At 41.9% G+C, this 17,567-nt stretch overlaps 1 protein-coding gene and 1 long non-coding RNA gene across 6 annotated transcripts in view; one reads left to right on the top strand and one right to left on the bottom strand.

Annotated features, from left to right (window-relative positions):
• Nucleotides 1–17,567, bottom strand: part of ADGRB3 (adhesion G protein-coupled receptor B3) — a 466,862-nt gene that overhangs the window by 4,444 nt on the left and 444,851 nt on the right. For 4 of the 5 annotated variants that reach the window (XM_081186906.1, XM_081186903.1, XM_081186902.1 and 1 more), the window contains 2 exons: nt 12,816–12,947; nt 8,384–8,419 (listed from right to left, as the gene is read on the bottom strand). In XM_081186906.1, coding sequence (XP_081043032.1) covers nt 8,384–8,419; nt 12,816–12,947 — 168 coding nt within the window. The remainder of the gene's footprint in view (nt 1–8,383; nt 8,420–12,815; nt 12,948–17,567) is intronic. The other variant, XM_081186905.1, reaches the window with a different exon arrangement.
• LOC308583163 overlaps nt 1–17,567 on the top strand; it is a 102,961-nt gene that overhangs the window by 52,706 nt on the left and 32,688 nt on the right. The gene's annotated exons all lie outside the window — the stretch shown is intronic.

The raw sequence follows: 17,567 nt of genomic DNA, 5'->3' as shown, positions 1-17,567 counted from the left end.
TATCAGAAGAAATCTGAATCTGAGATTAGATTTCTGATGCCTCAAGCAGTGGCAACATAATTCACAATGTGGGCATGAGAACATAGCAAGCAATTATAAACCAATTAACCTCTAAAGAATTGTGGGGTTCTGCAGGATTCAGTGAGATCCTTCTTGCAAAACATAATTCTCCTAAGAGATAGTAGACCTAAATTTATGAAGGAAGTCTCACATAAGCGATTTCCTGGGTTTCCAAGGTAATAATCTTACTGTTAGTAATGCCAGGTAGCAAACTTGGCCCTACACACATAACTGGTTCCACTTCCAAAGTTAACAGGATTGCAGAACAGTGGCTACAATCTTAAATTCACTTATTAGGAAGTAGTGCTCTCCCCTGAATTCTGAGTCTTTCTGTGAGTAAATGTGGGTAAGATTGTGTTGTAAGAGAAATTCCGTTTTGTTTGCATTTTAATGAGAACTGCCTAATTCACACTTCTCAAACCAATATGCGAAACGAAAGACAAAGCCAACTATCCTACAAAATATTCACTTCTCCAAATTTTGTGTTGTGGTTTTTCAACCAGCGGGTACAAATATGCACATAGTGGGGGAAAGTGTGCATAATAATGCATATATTTTAGAACACAGCACACAAAAATACACTATATTAGGAGGAAAAATGTGAATATTAGCAACAACAACATAAATAAAAGTGTTTATTATGAAAAATCCACACTAAAATGCTGGTTCATTTTCATGAGGATTTTTCTTTTAATTAAAAATTGCACACTGTTGTGGAAATGTAGAGAACTGAATTTAATACTGGGAAAACTAGAAGCTGAGAGAAAACAAAATTAACAGATTCATCTACTCCTAAGTCCTACTCATGCATGATTTGCATAGAGCACATGGATTCAAGCCTGAGTGGGAGGGGCTTCTTGCCTCATCACTGCACAAGCTCTGACAAGAAAGCATTGAGCATAGCAATCTGCAGAGACCTCTCTGGAGAGACAGCGTGGAATGGGCTGTGGGGGACTGCAAAGAGAAAGAACTTTCCTTTTGGGAACTTACTTATGTAGAACAAAAGCTTGATTTTGAGAGATTCCCACCTCCCACATTGGCCCTCCATTGTGCTCCATCCCACATTGTTCAGGAGGGGAGCTTGAACTACTGGAGAGGCTTCTCAAGGGTGGGAGGTATGAGAAATTTCCTTTATGCAAGCTTCCTGAACATCTTAGGATCCAGCCAATCTATATATGTGTGCCTCTCCATGCCGAAGGGGCACCTTTGGTACTCCCGCTTCAACAACAAGAGGAGCAACAGTTGGTGAGCTTGGCAAAATGTACACACATCCTTGCAATCACTTTGTCAGGCAATTTAAAAATATGTAACAGGATGACAGATAAAGGAGAACAGAATGTTTTAGACGTGCAAGGCATCATCTGTATTTATCAGATGCTGAAATCTGCTCTCTTCAGTGATAGGAAGGATGTCTTCAAATCAGTTGCCATAGAGAAAAATTCTCGAAGAAAGAGAACCAAGCTGAATATCTGACTTTCTAAATGGCATAGTTATGACTCACAGTATTTGCTCAGTATGGTGATTATATAATTTCTCCTTATATACTTTTTGAAAAAAGTTTTAATTGCCTTTAAGGTAGGTTGATTTAGTTGTTAGTGCGTCATAGCTTCCTACTCGGTATGAAGATTCATTAAGTGGATGCCTGGAAAAAAAATCTTTTGGGCGGTGGGGCAGGGGATGACGACACATAGCCAAAATATGCAGAATAATCAGGACCTGTGAGTTCAAACTTGAAATGCTGCAGATTGAACCTGCATCTTTTCTCCATTTCATGTGCAAATTGCAGTTCTTGGAGGAAAACAATTGAACCCACGGGCCTGCCTTCCAATGTTGCACGTGCACAGATTCTGTGTAGAAGAGCCCATCTTCTACATATGGAGTACTGTGTCCAGTTCTGGGCACCACAGTTCAAGAAGGACACTGACAAACTGGAACGTGTCCAGAGGAGGGCAACCAAAATGGTCAAAGGCCTGGAAACGATGCCTTATGAGGAACGGCTAAGGGAGCTGGGCATGTTTAGCCTGGAGAAGAGGAGGTTAAGGGGTGATATGATAGCCATGTTCAAATATATAAAAGGATGTCATATAGAGGAGGGAGAAAGGTTGTTTTCTGCTGCTCCAGAGAAGCGGACACGGAGCAATGGATCCAAACTACAAGAAAGAAGATTCCACCTAAACATTAGGAAGAACTTCCTGACAGTAAGAGCTGTTCGACAGTGGAATTTGCTGCCAAGGAGTGTGGTGGAGTCTCCTACTTTGGAGGTCTTTAAGCAGAGGCTTGACAACCCAGCGGCGTAGCGTGAGTTGTCAGCACCCGGGGCAACGCAAGTAATTTGCGCCCCCTAACCCGGGGCAAGGCAAGTAATTTGCGCCCCCCAACCCCTAACCTGCGAGTTGCCGCTGGCGCTGCCGCGCAAACAACGCTGCTTGCCCGGAGGAGGATGGAGGCAGAAGCAGCCGCCGCCTGTGGCTGGGCCGAGGGGATGGCGGCGGCGGCAGGGTGCAGAGGCTGCCCGTGCCCGGCCAGGCGTCGGTGGCGGCGTCGGCGCTGCTGCAGCGGCTGCTCCTCCTGCGAGCAGTGAGCGGAGCGCAGCCACAGCGACGGCGGGGGGCGCGCGCGCTAGGGCGCAAGGCTGGCGGTGGCGGCGGGGAGCCCGGCGGAGGAAGGAACTTGTCCCTTCCCTCTGGACTCGCGCCCCCCCAGATGTTGCGCCCGGTGCGGTCGGCACCCCTGGCACCCCCCACGCTACGCCACTGTGACAACCATATGTCAGGAGTGCTCTGATGGTGTTTCCTGCTTGGCAGGGGGTTGGACTCGATGGCCCTTGTCGTCTATTCCAACTCTATGAGTCTATGATTCTATGATCTATGTGTGGGGATGAACAGGTGAGGCAAGCAGGCTTAATTTCATTCTCCCCTCCTCATCTCAGTTGTAAAGCCCAGAGATGAGGAATGGCTAGCTGAAGGGCCAAATACAACCCTCTTTGCCTATCTATAGCCGGCCCCTTGGGCACTCCCTAGGTCCCAGCCCTGTTCTGCACCCTCTTTGAGTGTTTTTGCTGAAGTCTGAAAAACTGAGGCAAATAGGGTTGATGATAGATCTAGGCCTAGCAGACAAAATAGAAACTGACAAATCACTGTTTCTGGATGGCATCTACCTAAGAGTTCTTTAAGAGCTCTAATAAGATCTTCTAACAAGGATGTGTAACTTGTTCCTCAGATCAGCTTCCATGCCTGAGGACTGGAACTGTGCCAAGGTAACACCAATTTTTAGAAAGGGAACCAGGACGGAACCTAAAGTTACAGGCTGGTTAGCTTAACATCTGCCCCTGAAAAGCTGGTGGAAAGTGACAAGAAGATGCTTTTGCACTTATGCTTACTTGGATGAAAGGACGTGGGTGTGAGAAGGTGCAAGCCTCTTAATTTTACATGCGTGGAAAGTCACCTACTGTTACAAAAGGTAGGAATCAGTTGCCTTGCCTACTTTTCCTTCTGGTCCTATACTGGCATGTGGCCCCGGTAAGGTTGCTCATGAGATAATAAGGCCCTCAGGCTGCAAAGGGTTCCCCACCCCTGACATGGGCTTACATTTTCAAGAAGTACAGAGTAGAATTGCATTGAGTGTTCTTCTCCTCCCCACTTCCTTGACCTGAGCTTGTTTTTCGTTATGTAATAGCAAGCGCAGTTTCATCCTGGTTCACACTTTTGTATCTGCCTTCTCCTCCGCCGTTCTTTCCCTTGCACTCTGAATCAGCAGTGTGGGAAGTAGGGACGGGCTAATCTGTCAAGTTTGGTTTCTCTCTGTTTTTCATTCCCCCCCCCAAGTTTTAAGTTCTATTCTCCACATCACTTTATGATTCTTTAAAAAACCCTCGCGAGAATTCTCCAGCATTTTAGTGCAATGTTCTCCTAATAATACAGATGTGTACACAGTTTTGTCTAATGTACATGTTTTTGCAAAGCCTATATTCCCTAATATTTATGCTCCCCCAGTATAATGTATTTTACATTTTCATTCACGAATATATGCATTTTAATGCACATTTTACCCTAAAATATGCATTTTTGTACCCCTTATGTAGCTGCAGAAGGGTGAATTTCAAAGGGTGGCCATCTGTCTTGGATGCTGTAGTTGAGATTCACGCATTGCAGGTGGCTGGACTTAGATGACCCTTAGAGTCATTTCCAGCTATGTGATTTTATGGTCAGGTTTCAGTTCGCATGCTGGTTTGGAAACTGCAAACTGGATTCACTTTCAATTGCAAACTGAATCAAATTTCTCCCCCACCCCATGGAAGTTAATGTTCTAAGGTGATGACATTCTGAAGGGGGCATAATTTCTTCCCTCTAAAGAACTCCCAGGGCACAGCATTCTTCCACATGTGCCACTTCCCCCTTCACTACACCACTGTGTCAGGAGAAGCTGCACCTGCAGAATGTCTACCTTCTTCAGAGCACTTACAGAGTTAGAATCTCTGGCATTTTAAAAATCTGACCACCCCAAAGCTAAGTTAGTGTGGCTGATGATTGAAGGGGGGTGGGTGGGAAGACAACAATAAGCAAATCAAAGTGTGTGGGTAAATGATCCTTATATGCATTTCTGCTTTTATTAGATCTCCCACTTGCAGAGACAACAGAGTTTCCTGGCCATTTTTCCACACACACACACAGTGGGTCTAAGATAGCAGCAACCTGAGCAGCTTTATAATAGTTTGCCCTACAGCAAGTATGCAGCCTGGATTTTGAGGCAGCTGGAGAGCTTTTGTCAGTTGCCAGGGAGAACCTTTAACTGTTGAATTCAGATTCCTGAACCAGTGACTCATTGATCTTACTGCTGCTAGGCATTCACTAGCCATAGGAAAAATATATATATGGAAAAAAGATAGTTGTCTTTGGTTCCTTTATAGATGTTCAGTGGCTGTTTAAGTGGCACCTAATGCTATAAGGGCACAAGCGCTGACTGACATGAATCATGGCTTTCTAATGGTTAGATATTTCAAGCTATCGTTAGATATTTCAAGCTCAGCAATACATTACAGACACATTCTTAAAACTGATCATATATATTATTATTAATCACATGTGACATTATGTTGTTAATATCAATTTTTTGGGTGGAGGGGAGGTAATCACTGCCTGTCTGCTTGTAATATGAAAGTTTTAGTTGCAATCCTAACCATAGCTACTCATAAGAAGATCCCAGTGAATTCAGCAGAGCTTACTCCCTGGTAAATGGGGTAGGATTGGAGCCTCACTCTGCAAGTGAAAAAAATCATTCTGCAATCAAAATCTTGTACTGCAGTTATTGGTGTGGGTTGAGATTACTGTCCGTTCTTCATAGTCATACTATGATGCTCCTTTGAATTAACAACAGCTTCCTAATTATGCTGCCTGGGAAATGCTGAAGCTCATTGGTAGAACACCTGCCTTGCATACAGAAAGGTACCAGGTTCGATCCCTGGAATCTCCAGGTAGGGCTGGGAGAGACTTCCTGTCTGAAACTTTAGAGAACTGCTGCCTGTCCGTGTAGACAGTACTGAACTAGATGGACTAGTGCCATGGTTTGAATACCTTTCCTCTACCTCCTGGAACACTTGAAAATTGCTGGTGGTCTTGTTGGACCACTGAATGATTTTTCTTCCCACTGTAGCAACTGCAGTGCACCATGCTACAAATGCTGTATGGTTTTTAATTGTATATATTGCTTCCATTATTATCATATTGTATTTCATTGTATTACAGTTTGCATTCTATAGAACTTACATTGTGTTTTATTGCATTACAGTTTCAGTAAGGAAGCAATAACAATACAATTAAAATTTAATATGACTATTTAATGAGGATAATGCTGCAGACCACCTGAATGAAGCTTGCAGATCAGATGTAGTCCATGGGCCACAGTCTGGGAACCCCTGGACTAGTTGATCTGACTCAGTATAAGGGAGCGCTCTGTGTCCCTATGACAATTCAGGCTTTTAAGATTAGAGGTCTTTTTTTTTATAAGGAACAGTTCACGAAACATTAGGCTTTTCTTTTAATAGCATTTTTATCAGGTATGTGCTAATGGTAAATCAGATTCTTCTCTCAAATGCAAGAAGGCTCTTCACAGCATATCTTGTGCTTTATACTGCTCTGCGCCCATTCACATTAATATGGATTATTTTTCAAATTACAGTTACTACATGCTTCTCAGGCGATGATAAAGTGGTCCTAAGTGTACATTGGCTATGCAAACATGGTGAAGCTTCAGCTTCACAGGAGGAACACATAATTAATTATATCAGATAGTTAACTTGCGTGAACAGGAAGCTTATGCATAAACCAAGATTCCACAAATCATTAATATTCCACTGAATAGACGAGGGACATTCTGCTCTGAGTATACAGAGGCACTGCTCAATTCTAAAATTATTTCTTGAAAGCATCTTCCACTGAAAAGGGTGGCACTCATATTCAAGTAGTGGGGTTATGATCAGAGTGTTAGGTACTAATCCTATACATTTCATTAATGACTTTGAACTCTACCCCCCCCCCCGCCCGACCCTCTGGATAACAAATGTGTTTAGGATTAAATAATCTTAATCAGTGGAGATTTTATACAGCACCCATATCTCCATCGACTGAATAATCAAGCCCAGGCTTTCCAAAAACAATCAGCTTTAATATTTAGATATCCAATTTATAATAACCTAAATGGACCTGAAACTCCAAAATCAAGTGCTTAGAAGATCTAGAACAGTAGATGATAAGTGACAGTGTCTCAGAACACAGAAAGCTGGAGCTGCAGGTCATGGCATCTTCAGTTAAAAGCTCTCATAGCAAGGCTGTGACCACAGAGATCTGGTCTGATTTCATAGAATCATAGAATCATAGAGTTGGAAGAGACCACAAGGGCCATCGAGTCCAACCCCCTGCCAAGCAGGAAACACCATCAGAGCACTCCTGACATATGGTTGTCAAGCCTCTGCTTAAAGACCTCCAAAGTAGGAGACTCCACCACACTCCTTGGCAGCAAATTCCACTGTCGAACAGCTCTTACTGTCAGGAAGTTCTTCCTAATGTTTAGGTGGAATCTTCTTTCTTGTCGTTTGGATCCATTGCTCCGTGTCCGCTTCTCTGGAGCAGCAGAAAACAACCTTTCTCCCTCCTCTATATGACATCCTTTTATATATTTGAACATGTCTATCATATCACCCCTTAACCTCCTCTTCTCCAGGCTAAACATGCCCAGCTCCCTTAGCCGTTCCTCATAAGGCATCGTTTCCAGGCCTTTGACCATTTTGGTTGCCCTCCTCTGGACACGTTCCAGTTTGTCAGTGTCCTTCTTGAACTGTGGTGCCCAGAACTGGACACAGTACTCCAGGTGAGGTCTGACCAGAGCAGAATACAGTGGCACTATTACTTCCCTTGATCTAGATACTATAGTCCTATTGATGCAGCCCAGAATTGCAGTGGCTTTTTTAGCTCCGCGTCACACTCTTGGCTCATATCAAGTTTGTGGTCAACCAAGACTCCTAGATCCTTTTCACATGTACTGCTCTCAAGCCAGGTAGACAGCATTTGGTAGACAGCAGCTTCATATAAGTATGTTTCATTTCTCTCCATGCCTCATTACCTAATTCAGTTGCAGGCCTGATTCCCACTCACTATGTACAATTGCCTCCCTACATGTTCACAGCATACCCCCAGAGTTTCAGAGGCCATAAAGACCTGGGAATATTGTCATGTGTACAGCACAGAGTTACAGATTTCTCTGGAAGTACCTATACAGGCTTCAGTCCAGATTGTTAAATATGGAATGGGTGATGCTATCTGGCCATTGGTCTGGCTGACAGCAGCCTAGCTCAGCATGCAAGAGAGCTTTATGACCTTTTTCTTCTTAACTGTTCTGGCTGGTTGCCCTGACTCCTTGCTAGAGTTTCTTTTATCCAGCTCAATCTCAAAATTCAGCAATGAGGCTCTCGCTGTGCAAAACGTTTAAATAGATCAACATATGTAAATAAGCTTTAGTCCTCTTCTCTCACAGGGAAAGCCATAATCCTCAAGAAGGGAGGGAGTCACAGAATATTGTATAGATATTTAAAATAGGGGGGGAAGTTCCATTCATCCAAGTTCAAATGGACTGTGAAAGTGGAGCTTTGGAAATACTTTTAAAAAGTGAAGATTTATGATACATTGAAAAGACAACTCTAGCATAGCTTTCAAAAAATGAAGTTTAGCAAAATCTGTCTCTATAAAAGCTGTCAAAATATTTATTAAGATAAACACTTCACATTCACATTGCTTTAAATCAAATACAGCTGAAATAATGCAAGAAAACTTACTTCAAAGTCGAGGTCAGAATAGCGTGATTTTCTTCTCTATTAAGGATTGAGTGAGGGAAACAAAACAAAAAGACACAAGTGCATATTAATTTGAAGTTTTCACATTAAGAAAAGGCACACATTTCTTAACTGAATATTAACATGACAACAGAGATTCACCTTATGAAATATTTTTCAGTTTCATCTTCAAACAGATTTCACTAGCTCATCATGTGAACTTGCAGTTTTTGTTTTAAATCACCATCCTTCTGTACAACTACCGCTCCAAAGATTGCAATAGTAACTGGTTACCTACAGAAGTGAAAACTGAGATCCTCCTTAAACTGGGTGATAAAAAAAACTTGCTGGTTGTTTGGTGTTTTTTTTTTTAAAAAGCTAAGAATATTTGAGGATGCCACTAGCTATCTGCCATGAGCTTAATGATCTTCTTGTGTGCCAAAGCGTTGTGAAACTGCCGCTTCACCTGAGATCATTGAACCACACATGACAACATTCATTTGGATCAAATAAGGCCACAACTTTATTGATTACAGAAGTAAGGGGATTTGACCTAGGTATTGGGTATATCCTATATCAGCCAGCCCACTTGCTGGATGTTTTATGGCAGTCGATGCAGGGATGAGGAGGACCTATGACAAACATCAAGTATGTGTCTACTTGGGGAGTACTATGGCTGTAGCCCCCTCCTGGGCATCTGGAGAGAAGCACCTCCTCCTGGATCCCTTTAACGGGATACTCCATTTCCTCGGAGCAGAAGAAAGAGGCTAACAACCTCTCCTCCGAACAGGAGTAAGGCTTTACCCAATGTCTAACCCATCAAAGTTGTGGCAACTGCTATGAGGAAGGCAAAACCTTCAGATGAGGGCAATTAGTCCTCCCTGGCCCCAAATACGGCAAAGAAAGTCTTCCCTGGCCCCAAATATGGCAACCGAGATTATCCATAGTGAGGTCAAGCACCAAGCAACTACTCCTGGAATGGGGAGGCATATTCCTCTGTGTGGGTGGGTGGGATTTTGAGTAGAGCCTGGCAAGAAAATGATGTGTTCTGGTAGACAATGGTGGGCCCAAAACAATCCAGATTTAAATGTGTCAGGCACTAGAAGGGCAGACAACCATCTGCTTCCAGATGCGCATATATATACTCCCTACAATTCATTGATGTTAGTTACAGGACACTAATCCCATCTTACACTAGATAACATGCCATGTAGGTTATATGTTTCTACCCTGCAACAGAGTGAAATGGAGGTGGGTGGTAGTCTAAGGAAGAACAACCAGCATCTGCCACCAAAGGCAATTGCCTCCCTTTGCTCAATGGTAGGTCTGGCTCTATATCACTGTAACTAAAAGGCATAAAAAGGCATGTACTGTTTAAAGGGCTATTTTAGTGTGGTGATAACTCTTTGCTTCAGTTTATACCAAAGGCGCTGGGGGGGGCAATGAATAAAAAGTTGCTTTTTGAAAAGTGGGATCACTAAAGTCTCTGAAAAGCATGGCTATCCCAGCTGAAATGGGACAGTTAGAAGGCAACTGCGAAAAGTGCTTTCATTTTTGCAACCCCACTGATTTCAGTGAAGGTAATTTAAAGAGAATTAAGGTGCTGCTATATTTTCTACTGATTTTGCAACCAGAAAGTTAAGAGCTTACAGAATGACCTTATGCCTGTTTACACAGTAGTGAGCCACTTCATTTGGGTTTACTTTTAAGTGAATGTGCACAGAATGTGCACAGAGTTCAGTGGGGCTTATTCCCAGGAAAGTGGGTATAGGATTGCAGCCCTCATGATAGAAAAGAGATGATTTGAAAAGCAATGCATTAGGTTTCTTTCCCGCCCCCCAGTAACTAAAGAGGCTGTTTAAATATTGCTTAGAACACTTACAGTACAAAATTAAAAAGCCAAAGGTTTAAACAAGAAACCTTAAACGTGGTTTTACAAAACAGTAATTTTATAGGGGTTAGGATATCCTCTTAAATCAGAATGTCAGATACAGCAGATCGGCCTCTATGACCACAGAGAGAAAATAGATGATTCGACAAGTAATTAGGTCGTTAAAATTGTCATTTGAAAACCATCAGGTGACAGTAAATTTGTTTTTGCTCATTGGCTTGATAGCTGTTATTAAAAAATGGATGGATGTGGTCTGCTGAAGTCGGCACTTCAGGAAATGAAAAACGAAGTGGTTAGAATCCATTTTGCACTCTCCCCGTTTCTCTGCTAATGAGTGACACAAATACAGCGGCATTGTGTATGTAAGTACATAACTGGGCAATTAGTCTTGAGTGCCCACACAACACCTGCTTAAGGGGTCTGCTTAAGGCTTCTGGTAAAGTTGAGAAATTTATGTTTTCATGATATCCTGAAGGTGCTCCTCTCTACCCTGCCCTTTGACACTTGAGATGTATATTTCTTAGGACCCACCCTATACTTTTGCTTGTAATTTGTTTTCAGTATTGCATTTTACATTGGTGTGACCTGCCTTGGAATCTTAGGGTGAAGTGTGGGTCATAAATCAAACAGTAATAACAATGTCTACTTCAAATAAATTCATAAATCAGTTTGTAGCCCTCCTCCAGATTACCTCAAACCCAAGTAGTTAGTGGAGCACCCACGCAGGTGGATCCAGTTCAAAATCAAATTTCCTTCAATTAATAATTACCCATTTCACTCCATAGTATCATCCCCCCGCCATAAACTCAGTTAAAAATAAATAGAGTGTGTCCAATTCTTTTTAGATGAGAGGTAGGGTATATCTTACTATAGATGGCCAGGCTGCTAGGGGGATGGTCTTTTTTACTCAATCAAAAAGCTGAAAGCTCTGCACAAATTGAAGCCTCACGTCTGCCCTGGGATACAGCGGAGAATGATGGCATTTCATCAGTTTTACTGATAGGGTCATTGGACAGAGAACTAAATGGCTGTCCCCATGGGAAGTCCATTGGGGTAGCCATTTCTTTTCCATACAGTGTCCCAGGAAACAATGACTGTGGTAGCATTCAGCTGTTTTCCAGTGCCAGAGTCAAGGCTTCATTTTTTTAAAAAGCAAATAACTTTATAGAGCAATTGCATATGAAATACTTTAACATGCTGAACTACTTCCTACAAGTTATGTGGTATCATGATGATGATCTTATGTTATTATGATGTTATGCTACTTTCCCAAGAAAGTAAGATATCTATTGTGCTGGAAGAACAAAACAAATGACAAACAGGTCAATGCAGGGAGATGTTGGAGCCAACCTTTTTGCACTGTTTCTGATATACTCTGCGTAATGTCACTTGTGAAATGTGCATATGGGGTGGTGGGGTGGCAATCTGTCACTTCAAGAATCTGGCACCTCTTTTCATATTGTGCACCGATGCGCTTAAAATACTTTTCGGTGACTTCTGTTTCTAAAGGAAATGGATCTTGCATAAACTGTGCAACTCATAACCTATTGTTTGTGAATGCCATCGTTTTCACAGTACGTAATGGTCTTGGACTGTGGCACAGCGAAGCTGACACTTTCCATTGACCTCATTCACAACCACCCATTGTTCTAGTAAGCAATCGGACAAGCTTAAAAAATAAGTGTCATGTATTAAAATAGCAGGCTAAAATGTTATATCAATTAGCAAAGAGAGAAACTGCACATAGTCTTAGGGCTGCTTCACATACTAAAAAATGTTCTGTGTACTGTAAGGATTGAAATGTACCCAAGAGTGTTTCCTATTGTTTCGGTTTTTTTGCTGTACTTGATAAATAATCTGACAGGACAGCTCTTTGTGACAGCAATGGTTGGGTGAATTTGTCAATGTTTGTTTCTCTGAGTTTCTCATTTTCCCCATTTTAACATTCTGTTCTCCACATTTCCACACTAGTTTGTGAATTTAAAAAAAGTTCTCATAAAGTATTATCAGCATTTTAACTCAGATTTCTGCTAATATACATACTTTTTTTGCAAAGCAATTCCCCCTAATATAATACACACATTATGTTGGTATATGCATCTGTATTCATATTACTTGGCACTGCAAAATTTAGAGAAGGCCAAATATTGAAGGATTGCTGTATGGGTAGGTGCATTGTTTTGGAAATTGCAAATTAAGTAGGTTTACCTTTAAATGCAACCTGAACCATGCATCCCTACATACTACATTATACTTTCCTGCTATGTGCTTTTTTGTACATGGAGATCAATCACCATATACAAAATTGTCTCGTAGTAAGTGCCCTTTGACAAATAAAGATGAGCAAAACCCAATTATAGTCAAGTACATTTAAATCCCTCTGGCCCTCAATTACTTATTCATTCATTTATTATTACTCTCTCCCTGGAATCAACACAGGACCTAAACATAGGTGGTTCATGTCCCATATTATAGTTGATGAGATCATTGCCCCTCCCCCAACAAAACCTGGTGACTGAATAAGTCTGTGGCAGTAATGCATACTGAGTAATCTCCAAAGGGAGGGATGGGAAACTTGTGGATCTCTAAAGCTTGCTGGACTCCGGTGTGGCCAATGGGTAGGGATGATGGGAGTTGTAGTTCAGCAACATCCGAAAGTTCACAGGTTCCCCAGCCCTGTCAAAAAGTAAAGGTGAGAGCTGGGGGTTTTGTGAAAGGCTGAATGGCAAGATAATACCCAACGAACAAACAAACAAACAAAAAAAAAAGATTTTTTTTTTACAACAGGTAAAAGTAAGTTTAAAAGCCATCCAGGTTGGATAAGCTACTGTTCTGAGTCTGGGGGAGGTATTAGAAGTAAATAAATACCAATTAATTAGGCATATATTAGGGTGGTTGTTGCTTGAGAAGCTGTTCATTAAGAACAATGGGCTGAAATTAAGAAAAGTGTATCTAGGTTGAACGCCAGAGCAAAATTTTGCCATTAGTTACTTTGACTGTAGAACAAATTAACGTGGGGACTGCATTGGGCAAGAGGTTTGAGAGGGGGCGAGGGGGCGAATGTAATCTATTCACACTCCTGCATTGACAGGAAATGATGACCCAGTGGCACCTTTTCCATCTCGCTTATTTCCATGGTTATATGACAGTGATGAAATCCACATTATAGGTACAAAGCCTCATCCTACAACGGAAAGCATAAGAAAGAAAGAGAGAGAGAGAGAGTAAAAAACCTAGGGAGAGGAAGACTGCAGCAATAATTCATTTTAAGTCAATTTAGCTTTGAACTAACCATGTAGAGCTTTTGCTGTATAATTCCAGAACAACTTTGAACTCTGCTCACTGGAGGACAAAAATAGAATAGCGCTGAAGGATAATTTTCATGCAGCAACCTGCACTAAGCTGCTGGCAGCAAGGAGGGAACAGCTCCCACCCAATGACTAATGCAAACCCTCTCCTTCGGTGAGACAGGGTGAATGCCTGCTGTATTCCTTATTATAATCGGCCACCTGATTAATTACATAAGATATCACTCAAGATACATTATGCAGTGCAGGCTATAATTGAAACAAGAGATATAATATTATGGTGAAGCTTGTACCCATGTTTCCATTAATATAAATCCCTATTATCGGTGATTTATAATTCACTCTCAGATTAAACTTGACATCCAAGATCCCAGCCCAGGACAAGATTTCCTTTTCTCTCTGCAAAATTAAATGCAAAAAGTGAACCCCCCTTTTTTGCGTGTTTTAGAGATTTAAAAGTGCAGTTGGAAAGATGACTTGCTTGTTCCCCCCCCCTCCACCTCCACCCCAACTTAAATATCCTTTTATGAGGATCTCTCTACTTCAGAAGTCAGGCTGGATATAAGGTTTGCAGGCTATTAGTCACTATTATGGGCTAGTCATAGAAGAATGATTTTGTATGAATAAAAATATTACACATGGAGTTAGAATCACTTGAGTGCTGAAACATACTGAGCAGATTTATTATATCGAGTTACTATATATCAGAAATATATATGGGGTGCATCAGTTCAGAACTGTTCTGGGTGACATATGAGTGACATATCTATTTACTTTAACAGATCTCTTCTAAACTATGACTCAAGCTTTTCGTTTGGGTCTATGCTAGAGCAAAAGTTGAGAGTCAGAAAATCAGTTCTTGAACATTCGCAAAATTAATCTGGAATTGCTGCATGTAAATATCAGCCTTTATCAAATTTTGGCCTCGCACAAAGGTTGCTTTCACACTATTCCTTTTTAAGAGCCATTGTTTGATAGCTCCTTTTACACAGAATCTAGAAGATATATATTATATTTCAGGATGTGAGCCATAGTTTTTATTTTATCCCCTTCCATTGCTATTGCTGGGATGTCAGATCTCACTCTTGCAGTGTAAAATGACCCCAGTGCTATTCTGGCACTGTAGGCTTTCCATGGGTGCGTGTTGAAACAGCATGGTAGTGGTGTGGTGTGAGTCAGTTGTGAACTAGGCCCTCTGAGTCTGATTGTACAAAGCCCGGTTCTCAGAGCTTTTGCTTTACTGTTTTGAGCAGGAAGACTCAAAGGAACCACGCCTCTGTATTATCAGCAGCTCATGCGAGGCACCACTGTGGTGTAGTGGTTAGAGTGTTGGACTAGGACCTGGGAGACCAGGATTCAAATCTTGGGTCAGTTACTTACTCTCAGCCTAAACGATCTCAACAGTGTTGTGAGGAGACTATGGGAGGAGGAGAACTATGTGTATCACCTTGCAGTCGTTGGGAGTAAAGGTTGGATATAAATTCAATAAAGATATAAATAAGTGTGGCGGCCAAGAAGGGCTTGATGTGCCCCTCCTCCACCTTACTGTTTCAGCACCCCCTGGCTTGCATATGTGGAAGTTCTACCTTATTTTATTTTCATTGTAATATCTCATTAACAGAACACATCTTGAAAATACTTCCAAGTAAGTGTGTTTGCTTGAGCACAACCTTAATTAACATAGTGCAGTTTTGCTCGGGGGTTTGTTTACGCCACATTTCTTGAGAGAATGAACTGTTCCTTCTCCCTGAGGATGTTTGTGTTTGATACATTTCTGAAAAGACAGAGAGGCAAAGATCTGTTTCCTTTGTGTGTGTGTGTGTTTGCATTTTCCCACATCATTAGAAGACAGAGTTGAGCTTAATTCGGAGGTGGCTTGCAAAGATCTCCACCTTCTCCCAGACTCTCCCGCCCTTCATCTGTGAATTGAGACACCTGGGAAGCTGCAGTTCCCTTTCAAAGTAATTTCCTTTAAATGAGAACAGTTGTCTGGGCGTATTCTTTCAAAGCACAACCCAGTTCAAAAGGATGCAAAATGATTTTGTCAGGAAAACCAAACACTTTGAACTGAAGGAGTGCACTCCAAGAGATTTCCTTTGAAGCCAAGGAAGTTGAATCAACTTCAGTCTGTCAAGACAGGAAATGGCTGGATGAGAGTAGGTTTGTGAAAGCAAACTAACACACACCACAGTTGTGATGGCATGGCAGAAGGAAGAAGATCTTAAGTGCATTGTGGCTTAAGAATATTATAGTATACTACTCCCAAAATATAGACACATTTGGATATAAAACTGCAAAATGCCTGCATGCTGTCATCATCGCATGACTTGATCCCAGGTTCAGCGAAATGTGTGTGATGATCATTGCTCTTGATGTGACTTCTTTTTGACCTGTGGACCAGGCTTCAATACAAAAGGTAAATGTAAGCCACATTCACTTTGCGATTGAGCTGAGATGTGTATATATTTAAGAAAGCCAATGTAAATGGGCAGAGGATAGTGTATATTGAAAGGTGACCGCTTCATGAACAGGAGTAGGCATGGGCTTCAAGGACGGGGGAAACCAAACAGGTAATGCACATTGGGTGGAGACATCTCTACCCCTCCTCTGGTGTGTACAACAGTTAGCTTGCTGCCTCTTAAACTACTAATGTGTACATAATCTTAAAGTCAGGTGAAAGAGTTCATACGAAATTTAATGGAGAAAAGACAAGGCAGGCTGTAGTTACTATATGGGGTGGTGGGAAAGGAAACGCACAGATCCTATTCTGTTGAAACTGAATGCAGAATACGTAACAGAATCTGACTATAGCTCCATCTTATTCCTGACAAGGTACGATCAGCAAGATGCACAATTGGGACCTAAAAAACAAGTTCACCTACTGAGGTTCTGCCAAAGCTCTCTTTTAAGACTGACAGTGATGGTACTATTCAAATCAAACAATCCAGAAGGCTTTAAGATTTAGAGATGAGTAGCTGAAAAGATTCATGCAGGAGAGGGCTATCAAAGGCTACCAGCCATGATGGCTATGCTCTGCCTCCACAATTGAAGACAGCAAAGCTTCTGAATACCAGTTGTTGGAAACCACAGGAGGGGAGAGTGCTCTTCTGCTCAGGTCCTGCTTGCAGGTGTCTGGCAGGAGAACAGGATGCTGGACTCGGTGGGCCATTGCAGTGACGTAGCGTGGGTTGTCAGCACCCGGGGCAAGGCAAGTAATTTGCGCCCCCTAACCCATGGATTTGCGCCCCCTAACCCATGGATTTGCGCCCCCTAACCCTAACCCCCAGATGTTGCGCCCGGTGCGGCCAGCCCCCCCTGCACCCCCCACGCTACGCCACTGGGCCATTGGCCATAGGCAACAGGCGCTTTCTCTAGTTTAGATACTAGATGGCACTCTGAGTGGCATCAGGAGTTTCAGGTTATTGTTCTAGTCTTCTTTAATAGAGACAGCAATATTTTGTCTAGCTTCCTGACTGGCATGCCCCCCCGAGAAGATGACACAACACAACCACTACTGAAGTACGATCCAATGTTAGTCATACTTTTTAAAAAATGTGTTTTTAATAGTTTTTTAAAAGTTTTATTTCTATGAGTGATGTATTTGGCTCCTTTGGAAGGCAGGGTGAAATAAAATAGAGTAAATAATAGAGTAGACTCACTTAAATCAAAATGTTCTAGTAACTTGTCTATTGATTTCACATAGTCTGCTCTGAGTATGACTAACATTGGCTCCCCCCTTTGCATATATCAACTGTAAAACTCATAGAAATGCTATTTTACACCTTGCACTGGAGCACTGCTTGAGCTTTTGCAAAAGGATAAGAATTGTTATAGGACCTACTTATTATAGGACTGAGCAAACTCTTCCACCAGTGATTGCAGAACAGCACTAATGCCTATTTTCCTTTTGCCAAAGGTTCTTTGGATTCAACCCAGTGATTTCCCAGAAAAGGATGGATATTAGTTTCAAATGACTCATATAAGTGTT

Source organism: Podarcis bocagei, assembly GCF_964188305.1.
Source record: "Podarcis bocagei genome assembly, chromosome: 3".
In the NCBI taxonomy this organism is placed as follows: Eukaryota; Metazoa; Chordata; class Lepidosauria; order Squamata; family Lacertidae; genus Podarcis; species Podarcis bocagei.
This window is presented reverse-complemented; position numbering and strand designations above follow the sequence as displayed.